Raw genomic sequence first — 12,174 nt, forward strand, 5'->3', positions numbered from 1 at the left:
TTCTCCCCTGCACTTAGACTTCCTCTGAATTGTGGCCACCTCCAACAGCAGCTGTAATGCCCCCAACCCTGTGACAAAATTCCAAAGGTACCCACAGGTTTATTGGAGATCCCTGATCTAAATAGTTCATTCATTTCACATTTAAGTCTCTATAGTGGGGACATTAAATACATACTGTATAAAAAAACAACATTTCATTGGATCCTACAGCTCCATTCTGTTAACGGCAGAGCTTTCATTCAGCGCAAGGCATCTTCTGCTAGTGCCAACAGCTCTTCTGATGATGGAAAACTTTTTGCTCCTGAGGGAAGTTCCTCTGTTAATGGTGTAGAACGACAGGTCCAACCCACTGCACTGTGTTGCATTCTTTTAGACACTAAATCAGGTGTAAGCTGTAACAGATAATGCTCACCTGTCCGAAAAACGCAACTCTGAAATATGTGCCCAACAACCTCTTTCCTGTATGCATAACTTCAGTGACTTTGCTGTATGCGCGATGCAGCGTATCATAGAGATGAGCTAGCCTCTGTGAATAAGAGGGAAAAAAACATGGAAGCACTTAAAGGTATTCAATATTTTTTAAAAGCATAACTTTCATATTACTTGCACTCCACATCAGGGTAAAAGATTTCAGGATCTGTCTGTCTGGTAAAACATTCAACAGTGATAAGTGGCTTATATTCTACTAAACCCCAATGGAAGGCACTGATTTGTTTCCTTTTAACTTCTGGAAAGATTATTCCTGGGGTCGTTGAACCCACATGGACAAAGAGCTGTGTGGGTTGCAGTGTGTGTGGGGGGGAGAGAGCGAAGTTGCCTCCTCCTCACATCAGTCCCCTGACCTGCACATCTGCTTGTCTCTGAGGGTCCTGCAACATCAGGAATAATATTTTCCAGGGGTCAAAAGACATTACTGATTTGGTTCGTCACTACTAGTGGCATCTGCTTGGCAAATCTAATAGCTCCAACCAAGCTAAAGTTAGTCTTGTCTACAGATCTTTTTTGCATGGTTGACTCACTCCTGATTTTCTTGGCAGTCGGTCCACAAGCACTAGAATCAGTTTGGGCATGGTTGTTCTGACGTCTGCTCTCCCTGTGCACTTTCATAGGTGTGTGTGTGTGTGTAAAGTGCCATCTAGTTGCAGCCGACTTATGGTGACCCCTTTTGGGGTTTTCATGGCAAGAGACTAACAGAGGTGGTTTGCCAGTGCCTTCCTCTGCACAGCAACCCTGGTATTCCTTGGTGGTCTCCCATCCAAATACTAACCAGGGCTGACCCTGCTTAGCTTCTGAGATCTGACGAGATCAGGCTAGCCTGGGCCATCCAGGTCAGGGCTTCATAGTTATAGGGTCTGTTTATTTTCTTCTGTACATGCCTTAAATAATGAGGGAGGGTGCTGCTGCCATTGGTGGTGTCAAACCACCTCCCTTATTTTTTTAATGGATGTAAAATATTGATATATCAATGTACTGTTGTATTGGAAGTTTAATCCACTTCTCTGAACTCCCAGCTTTTATTTTTAAAAAAGTAAGTCTCTAGTTCCTTCTCTCGCAGAGATATGACTTTTCCCTTATATCTCGACAAGGGAAAGGGCTAGAGACTTACTTTTAAAAGACACGAAAGACAGGAATTCAGAGAACCTGCTTAAACTATCATTACAACATTATATTGATATATCGATATTTTAAGGCCATTTTTTAAAGATAAAAAACCAGAAATCACTAATCTTCAGGGTGGAGGGAAGAGGGAGTGGTTTGACGATGACAAAAGTCCAATCATTGAAAAGTAGGATGGAGATGAGTTGGACAAAGAAAACCAACAGAAGCATTACACAAGAGGAAAAAGCTTAGTCAGAATCAGCTTCCAGAAAAAGATTGGAGTAAAAGTGGTTTCAAAACAACTAGGATAAAACAGGAACAACAACAACAACAAAACCCGAAGTGAAAACTAAGGAGACAAAAATGTATGCACAAATTATGGGATAACCTGAAGCAGTATGGAGTCAGAACTGACAGAAAAAAATCCATATGGAAAATCCCCCAGTCAAAATCAATGGAACAGAATTAGTTGTGACTGTTTAAGAGAGCCACCACAAACTTTAGCTAAAGTTGGATGTTTTTTTAATCATCTAACAGTTCAATATTATATTAAAATTAAATGAAACCGCCATAGATATTTACCACAGCTTTTAACCACATACCTCAAAATCTCTCCTCTTTTCATAAATAGGAATTATAAGCTTATAGATATCAGCAATCAGTTCGTAACGTTCGGCCTTCCACAGACCATCTGCACATTGTTCTAACAACTCCATCAGCACATCCTAGTTAAAGAAAGACACGGAAATTTAGAGGGTAACCCTAAACATTCTGAGTACAGTCTGCTTGCTCAGGTATACTCAATGAGACTTACAATGAGGAAACTGTTCTCAGGAGTTTTTAACTGCAAAAAAACTAATCCAGTTTTATTGTTCTCAAGGAGTAAAGGCACAGTGTATAAATATGTATTATAAATAATAATCAAAACATATAAATGCCATGGCGTGCACATTATTTTATTTATTCAATTTACTTTATTTATTTCACTTTATAACTACAGAAAGCATACACGAGATTCCCAAACAGTCCCCCACTCAAGCACTGACCAGTTCAAGACCTGTTTAGCTTTAGTAAGATTGCTCTATCAATCATACACAATATTACAAATCTATTAAATTAGACCAGGGCTTCTTAACCTTTTTCCACTCATAACCCCTTTTTGCCCGAGAAAATTTTACACGACCCTGCGTATATAGTTATATAAAACAGGTATACAAATCAAACATTTACTGATAATAAAACATAAAGAAACCTTTTACTGTAGCCAAATTTTTCGCGAGCCCCATCTTCAGTTACGCGACCCCATATGGGGTCACGATCCACAGTTTAAGAAACTTTGAATTAGACCACAGTAACTCAGCATAATTGTTCTTAAAAATATACTTTGACAATATACCCCTTTTCCTGTTCAGAAATTCAAGCACCTATGTGCCAAAACATGTGGGTGAATCAAAAAACAAATCCCAAATTATTAAATATTTTTTTTACAAAGTTAAATCCCTGGGTTTAGGTGATACATACAAACTCCTACTTTTACGAGCAGAAAGAATAAATTTAAATACAGAGAATGCAACTCCCTTATCGCTACCAGCCAAGAGAAATAAAAGGTGAAAATCATGCGAGCAGAAAGGAAACTTAGCAACAAGAGGTGTTATAAAGCAAGCCCTTTGAGTGGAATATAAACCACAACTAAAGAAAAATGAGTTAATGATTCAATGCCTGCTCTTCCTCGTGGACAGGATCTCTAGGCTAGAGGGACTCCGGCACAGCAGCCCACTGTTTCAACTAAAGATAGTGCATTTACCCTGGCTAAAAAGAAAAACTGACGATATATTGGGACTGAAAGAAAGTTAACATATTGTTGCTGGACAGGAAATAAAGGCATTGAGATGGCACCAATAAAGTGCAGAACAAACTCTTTTAGCACCTTGGTTAATTCTATCCTGAACATGCTTCCTGATCAATTCCACATCCTGATCAATTCAAAGGTTTTCTGCCTAATGCTAGGGATATCCAAAGAAGAGGATGGTAAAGCTACTCCAACGCTTCTTAACTTTGTATCTACTAAGATGCTCAAAGATGACACGTGGGAATCCTGCTGTTACCACTGTAGTAAAACTGGCAAAGAATCATGATCTAACAAAAAAACCCACACACCTCAATTTAACTGCAGCAGTCCAAGCCTTCAATGAAATGGAACCATAGCCTGCTTCCAAAAGCAAGTTGGAATTAGAAACGCATTTTGGGCCCGCAACAGGGCATGAAGAAAGGAAGCCTGAGCTGATTCCACTTTAGCAGAAATTGTGAATACCCATAAAGGAGCTCCATAGAACAGAAGAGACAAGATCTTAGCATGATATACTGCAAGAGCCATAGGAATATATTGGCTGCCAACTCGATGAAAAAAACCTTAAAACTGCCGACAGGTGAATTCTAATTCTCTCAAGCACGTAATTATCATGTGCAGTCCATTTATTAGATGACAGAAAATGGTATCCCAAATAGCAAAAATAATGTACCTGCTCAATAAGGTGACCATTTAGAATCCAAGTGAATTTGGAACTTTTACGAGGGCGAGACTTCTGAAATACCAAAATCTTAGATTTAGAATAATTAATTACAAGATGGTTCTCTTTACAGAAGCCTACCATAGTGTGGAGTGCGCGCTTTAGTCCCACTCTGGTGCAGGACAAAACTGCATAAAGCAGAACAGGAATGGGATGGAAGTTCAGTCTAGGATGATGAAATTCACTGTGGGTTAATCTATGAGGCAAGTTGTATAGATGAAGGTCATTTATGCATGGGCTGGATCTCCCTGCTTGGACCTGGGTTCATCGCACATTAAAGTAACCCGGGTTGGGGGAAACTGTATGCAATGGCTTGAATGATCAGGGATGAAACTATGTGCTAATCGACCCATGAATACAGAAAAACAGTTTCCCAAGCTCAAATCGAGTCCCACCCCTTTAAATGTTGCTCTGTAATTGGCTTACTTCGCAGTGCTCCCCATGAGAGAAAATTTCCTTTCCCCCAAACCCAACTGCCGCATAAAAAAAGCATTTTAAGAACAAAAAACAGAGCTACCTGAAAGAAGGGGGGGGGGAATCCAAGCCTCATTTTAAAAAAGTCTTTCTTTTGCTCAGAAAGAGCTCCAAGGTAGCAGGAAGCACTTGCATCCCTGCCTTTTTACACACTGCTTTGTGATTGGCTGTGAGAGAAGCCAATCTTCTGTTCTCCCCTGCATGCTGCTTTGAGGAGGGGGTTGGAAAAGGGTGGGGCGTGATGGCGAGGGGAAGCTCAACCCGAGAACGGAGTATGCACGCTCTGTGACTCTGGAATGAGTCAGGATGAACAATTTAATTCGGGACAGAAGAAGAATAGGAAAAGCTGGGTTCGTTTTGCGTTGAAACAGCGTTGAACTTCCAAGGAATGAGATGTTGTGCATACTGAAAAATTTGATCCTGGCTGAAACGGGGAGTAAAGGAGGTTAAAGCGATCATGCATAAAACAACATAGTAAGAACTCCAGTGCTAAAGCACAGCCATGTCAAACACCTTTTGTCACAAAGAAGGGGTTCAAATAATTTCCAGAAATAGGACATCTAACCTTCACTGAGGAAGAGAGTACACTATTTTAATGAAAAACATCAAATCTTTCAGGGATATTTAAGCATTTCAATTTAATCCATAATTGAGGGTGAGAGATTGAATAAAAAGCAGCCTGTAAACTGATAAATGTTAAATATGGCTTCTTTTTAGGTAAAGATATATATTTATCAGCAAGGAAGTAAAGAGTAAGCATGGTGAATAGCAGATGAACCTTCCCTAAAACCTATCTGTCCTGGACCAATAACTTCGAATTCCCATTAACCACAGTCAAACCAAATTGGGGTATAAATTTTATTAAGAAGTGATTGCTAGAATTGAAAGTACCATCTTTAGAGGATCACTGGCCTAATAAAGACTCAAGAAGTGGAATATCTATCAAGTAGGAAGCCAAAGTCTGAAAGGCCTCTTTAGAGGCCCCAATACACGCATTCAGGTCCCCACCCATTATACTTGGAATACCTTGACAATTCAATTCAATATTTTGAAAAATGTGTGTGTGTGTGTGTGTGTGTGTGTGTGTGTGTGTGTATATATATATATATATATATAATTTGTAATAGAATCATAGAGTTGGAAGGGACCACCAGGGTCATCTAGTCCAACTCCCTCTGAGTGGAAACTGGATTCCCAGTCCTGCATTACCCTTAAGGAAAGAACTGAGAAGAAGGATGCTGTTTAAACCCTTTTCCCTACCAACCATTTCTTTTTTTATACATTGTCCCCACCAGCCAGTTCAATTAAATTCCCCCCCTCAAATCTAAAATCACAGAAAGAAAAGCATCAGGGTGAGGATTACGCAGAGGAGAATCAGTAGGCATGGATGAATCTAAACACCACTCCTTCCCTTTTGCCAGTCCTTCCCTCTTGAGTTCCTCTCCACATTCCCATTATCTTGGCAAACGCATGTTTGGGAACATGTGTTTGTCAAGACACAGCTACAGTTCAACCCTGATCATAGATGTAAATGGGGAAGAAGTGGTTCCATCAAATGCCGGGCTACATCCATAAAGCATGCTAGTTAATAAGCAGCACTTTGATTTGCATTGGGAAGCAACATGGCAAAAGAACTGGCATCCTATACTTCTGAGGTCCCACTAAAACAGGCAAGCAGTCATGCACTGTATTCATCGGAACATGCACTGTATCTGAATATTCAAGGCGAGACCTACTTAGAGCGCATTACAGTTCTTCCAACCAACTGCATCCACGTGTAGCTCTGTCACCATGCTTATGGTGACACCAGTTCGAGCAGAGCTACTGTCACCCGTCTCTAATATCTACTTGCCCATGAGAGAACAGGAGGTTTGTCCAGAAGCCCAGCTGGGCAAAAGACAAATGAGTAAGAGGACTGCATTTTTTGGCAGCAGCAACCCAAACAGCACCAGTAAAATTTCCAACAGCGGTGGCTGATTTTGTACAGATACTTGACAAGTTACCCGCCCTGAGCCTGGCTTGCTGGGAATGAGGGTGGGCTATACATTTGAAAAAAATAAATAAGTGGTGACAGCTAACATACCAACATTTTCTACTATATTGAAAATTAACTGAAAGAATGGGCTCTATCACACACATTTAACCTTCCTTTCTAAAATAACACAAAATTGAATAGTGGTAATGATGCATATGAGTTTGAATTATATGCTGTATTCAGCAACTTATTGCTCAGATTTTTTTAAAAAAACATGGTTTGCTCTCTATTTTTAGGACATGCGTATATCTTTAACAGGGTCTAGAGTTCAAACGATTATCACAAAAAGATAAGGCCTTTAAGTGCATGGCAAAGCATGTGCGATAATTATCAATGTAGCAAAACCATGGTTTTCCCAGGAGCTGTAAAGATAAAAAGATTTAATGTAACTTGGAAACCGTATGCAACAAGTTGGTGGTAGTGAAAACTCAATTTTGGAATACTTTATGCCAATTGCTGGACATCAACTTAAAAAAAGAAGAATATAAGAAGCAGAATGTTTAAATAATAATATTTAATGCTTTTGTATCTATAGGTTTTTCTAGATTTGGTGGTGATACCATACAGGGCTATGCCAGTGGGATTGCTCACTTGTAAGCTAAGGAAACCATTTAAATATTTTTTTTTTTAAAGAAACAACTTTAACACTGTTTTATGTCAAAGAATGAGGGGACAGGTCACAGCAATTTTTTAAAAAAATCTTTATATGTGACCTCTACATTACAGTAGACAACAGTCTCAAAAACAAGGCTTCCCAATCTCATTGTTGCTGGACAATTTTTCCTAACAAGAATGAGATCTCACACCAGATTTGCCAGCGACCAGACTTCCACTTTCCGGTAGAATATCATACTTAAGTCATGACTTATTTGTCCAAACCTATTCCTGGCCTTAAGTGTATCTCCACGATACACTGTAGGTTGGACTCTCCTGACTTATCATAAATTATACATTACTATATATTAGTATATCATACACTATTCATTTTATTGTTTACAATTTGTATTTGGTGTATTTTCTGTGTTGTGGGCTACTGTGAGAGCCCCTGAGGTTGGACAGCAGGATGTAAGGTTTAGAGAGAAACAGAAAATAAGTTAGTAACATAGTTATCCAAATATTATGCTTTACACAGGCACAGGTACAAACTGAGGGCACATACTTCATTGAAGTGAACATCCTGCATCCCCACATCTTCCATCATTGAAGCCTCTTCATCTATATTTGGAGTGATTACTCTGAAGCTTGAGCAGCCTTGCTTAAACATTCCTACGTATTTAGAGAAGAAATGCACACATCAATTTCGGTACCTTGAACACATGAGGCTGCCTTATACTGAATCAGCCCATCAAGGTCAATACTGCCTTCTCTGACTGGCAGCGGCTCTCCAGAGTCTCAGGCAGAGGCCTGGTATTTTACATCAGTATGCCAATGCGGTGTAGTGGTTAAGAGTGGTGGTTTGGAGTGGTGGACTCTGATCTGGAGACCCGGGTTTGATTCCCTACTCCTCCACACGGGCGGCGGAGGCTAACACATGAAGCTGCCTTCTACTGAATCAGACCCTTGGTCCATCCAAGTCAGTATTGTCTACTCAGACCGGCAGTGGCCCTCCAGGGTCTCAGGCAGAGGTCTTTCAGAGGTCTAACCTGGTGAACTGGATTTGTTTCCCCACTCCTACACGTGAAGTCACTCCTACACCTTGGGCCAGTCACAGCTCTCTCAGCCCCACCTACCTCACAGGGTGTCTGTTGTGGGGAGGGGAAGGGAAGGTGATTGTAAGCCGGTTTAATTCTTCCTTAAGTGGTAAAGAAAGTCGGCATATAAAAAAACAACTCTTCTTTCTTCATCGCCCACTGCCTGGTCCTTTTAACTGGAGATGCTGCTGGGAATTGAACCTGGGACCTTCTGCATGCCAAGGAGAGGCTTCTACCACTGAGCCATGACCCCTCCCCATGTTCAGTAAAAAGGGGAGATGAAACTGTAAACGCAGCACAGGCCACCGTAAAAATAAAGATATAGCTCCTGATAATTAGGTTCATTTCAAGTGACCTTTATATAGTTGCATCATGAGGTTATTTCCTTGGGTGGAGGCAGCACAGGGATTAAATATTTTAATACGGCTTCCCATAAAACAAGCAATCCAACTGAATGGTACACTAGAAAACAACTTCATAACGCATAGAATGGCTCAATGGTAAGAAGAGCAGAAATGACACAGGAGCAGCATCTTCTAGCCAAGATATGACTAGTCAGTAATTAAGGTCCAGGGCGTCAGAACTTCAGGTCATTTCCACTGATTACACAAAGAGACCAGGAAGCATGCCTTGGCAGGAAGCATGCCTATCGTAACAGGAGCGGTTATTTTAAAGCATAAGCAAGACCAGACTGGAGTCCGCTGCTCATATGGAGGAATGGGGAATCAAACCCAGTTCACTAGATTAGAATCTGCAGCTCTCAACAACTACACCATGCTGGCTATCCTGAAAAGGTGGAGCCAGATCATTTAAAAAAAATGAAACTGTGCTCAAGTGAAAACAGCTCTTCCGGCAGATCAATTTAAAAACAACGAAGAAAAAAAATGTTAAGATTAGAAACAAGGAAATGATTAAATAAGAGAACCAGAGCTGGGAGCAAAAGCTGTGCGGGCTGGCAGAGAAGAGCCAGGGCGGCTGGCAAAGGGCTTAGTTATGTGCCAAGGAGAGAACAAGCATTTTGATACTTGCCGTGGACCTGGGGTGTTCAGCCTGATGCTTACTGGTTACTCCCTCCCCAGAAGAGAGAGAGAGAGAGACAGAGAGACAGAGAGTGAGAGACAGTGTGTGTTCACATCTGCCTGGGTGGAGGACAGGTGGGAAACAATACCAGGAAATTGTCAATGAATAAGTCTGATTACCCTCAAGAGGGAAAGGGGAGAGCAGGAGCTCATATGTTTTTGTTTGTCAAAACAGGTAAAAGTTTACCATATTTGGAAAGGACTTGTCCCTGTGCTTCTGGCTCTATTGGCTCACTAGCTCATGTGCTCTTGGAATGTCGTTTCTATGAGGATCTTAGATCACAATTTATTCCTCCATTTTTAATACATAAATCCAAAGCCTCTGTGTCTGACATAATGCCTTTTTTATTAAGTGATAGGGATCCCAAGGCTACATTGGCAGAGGCAAGATTTATCTCAGTCCTTATATCCCTCAAACATTAGATTTAAAACTATGCTGCTCAAGATCAATGGATCAAGGAGCTTCTAAGAGATAAAGGTAAGGAAAACAGGTAAAAGGTAAAGGCCCTGTGCAAACACCGGGTCATTACGGACCCATGGGGTGATGTCACATCCCAAAGTTTACTAGGCAGACTCTGTTTACGGGCTGGTTTGCCAGTGCCTTCTATGCTTTACCCCCAGCAAGCTGGGTACTCATTTTACCTTGAAAGGATGGAAGGCTGAGTCAACCTTGAGCCGGCTACCTGAAACCGACTTCCATTGGGATCGAACTCAGGTCGTGGGTAGAGCTTTTGACTGCAGTACTGCAGCTTACCACTCTGCGCCACAGGGCTCTATAATATTTTTTTTTAAAAGAACAGAAAATAAGATTGTAAAGAGGAAATGATTATCTGGAGCTTGAAAGGAAGTGAGTATATTTGCCTGTTTCTGTCCAGTGAGTGGGGGAAGAGGGAGCAATCAGCAAATGATTTTATTTTGGGAATATTAGCATGCAAGGAGCATGTGAATGGGGAAGTAGAGAAGAGCGGAACATTATTAAGGAATCAACTTCGAGAACAAAAAGTTTCACTATTAAAGTTTATCAGAAATAATAATCATGGAGTAGCTGGGTGGTGCTTACCTTTTCGCAGAAGATACTCTGCTACCAGAGCTGTTACATGGACATAGCACATTGCTGCCTAAAATATAAGCAAAACCAGCAATATTACAGACCTTTTGCAATGACATCAAACGATGCAAATATCTATTACAAAATTAAGATGGTAGAGCAGCACTGCCTGATTCGAGTCCAGTAGCACCTCAGAGACCAAAAAGATTTTCGGGGTAGAAGCTTTCAAGAGTCAAAGCTCCCTTCTTCAGACAGAACAGCACAGACATTCTAATTCCTTTTAAGCACATTCTTCGATACCTTTCCATTTGTGTGTTGTGATAAAGAACATAAGAAAGGCCATGCTGGATCAGACCAAGGCCCATCAAGTCCAGCAGTCTGTTCACACACAGTGGCCAACCAGGTGCCTCTAGGAAGCCCACAAACAAGACGACTGCAGCATCAGCATCCTGCCTGTGTTCCAAAGCATGCTCATCTTATCCTGGAGAGAATAGGTATGCATTATGACTAGTATCCACTTGGACTAGTAGCTATGAATACCCCTCTCTTCTATGAACATGTCCACTCCCCTCTTAAAGCCTTCCGAGTTGGCAGCCATCACCACATCCTGGGGCAGGGAGTCTCACAATTTAACTATGCAGATCTTCAAATATTGACTTTAAATTTAAGAACCATAATTGCAAGAATATAAAAATGCATTCTGCTTTCTTCATTTATCGTGGAATTAGTAAAGCAGTAACATAGCAGATGCAGCATTTGAGCAGATGAAGTTAATACTAGTTAAATTCACATGTCCTGTTTTCCCAACTCCTTAGCCACGGTCCGGAAATGAAGAAGGTACCCCACATCTGCACTCCCTTCCCATCACATGCAGATCTTCCCGGGCTCCTGCCCTGGCTGGCCACTATGCCTGAAAAGGGACCGGCTGTGGCTTGGAAAACAGCAGCTAACAAGCAGACCTCCCACATGGATTCAGAAGCCACAGAATAGAAGAAATCCTCAGTAGTGCTGAACATGATCTGCATACAATGCATAGCTATAGGGAACCATGAAAGTGGGATCTGCATACAGTGAAGGAAAAAGTGTACCTTCTTGAAACCAATTAATTGGTTTGTGTTGTGAGGGGGCTCCACAAGAGCCCGTCCCAGAGTGGCCTTCCCCTCACTTGGTTGGCCTGAAGGAGCTTTCTCGGTCTCAGACCAGTCGGAAGGGGAATCTGAGCTGTCCTCCCCTTCCGTGGCTGCCAGCTTGGCCTCTTGCTAGACACACGCCAGCCTGGAGCCTCAATCCTCCCAGGCCTCAGCTCGCCCTGGCTTTTATGCTGGAAGGCCTTCCAAGCTCCTCCCTTGCCCCGCCCTGACTCTGTCCCTACAAGCCTATACATGCAGCCTGGGCCGCAACCCTGCCCTCGCCTGGCCACCTGTCAGCTGTGAGGCGGCACGGAGGACGGCCTGTTTCGGCCTCGCCCGGCCCTTTAGGCGTTGAGGCGGAAGCCTCCACGGGTTGGGCATCCTGCTGGGACGTGGGGCCTGAAGGCTCTGCAGCCCCAAACATCTGCCTGCGGCCGCACCCAACACCACAAGCCCCTGATCCTGGGCTGTTCTTTTCAGGGTGACTTGCCCCCGTCGGTGCTCCTACTGTGGCGGCGCATCCCGCTGCTGTATCCCGTGGCTGTTGGGTG

General features: G+C 42.2%; 1 protein-coding gene across 3 annotated transcripts in view; it reads right to left on the reverse strand.

Annotated features, from left to right (window-relative positions):
• DOCK9 (dedicator of cytokinesis 9) overlaps positions 1-12,174 on the reverse strand; it is a 130,027-nt gene that overhangs the window by 11,900 nt on the left and 105,953 nt on the right. For all 3 annotated transcript variants that reach the window (XM_056862183.1, XM_056862181.1, XM_056862182.1), the window contains exons 44-47: positions 10,506-10,563; positions 7,835-7,941; positions 2,202-2,324; positions 413-526 (exon numbers count right to left, since the gene is read on the reverse strand). In XM_056862183.1, coding sequence (XP_056718161.1) covers positions 413-526; positions 2,202-2,324; positions 7,835-7,941; positions 10,506-10,563 — 402 coding nt within the window. The remainder of the gene's footprint in view (positions 1-412; positions 527-2,201; positions 2,325-7,834; positions 7,942-10,505; positions 10,564-12,174) is intronic.

This window comes from Euleptes europaea, chromosome 16, assembly GCF_029931775.1.
Source record: "Euleptes europaea isolate rEulEur1 chromosome 16, rEulEur1.hap1, whole genome shotgun sequence".
NCBI lineage: Eukaryota > Metazoa > Chordata > Lepidosauria > Squamata > Sphaerodactylidae > Euleptes > Euleptes europaea.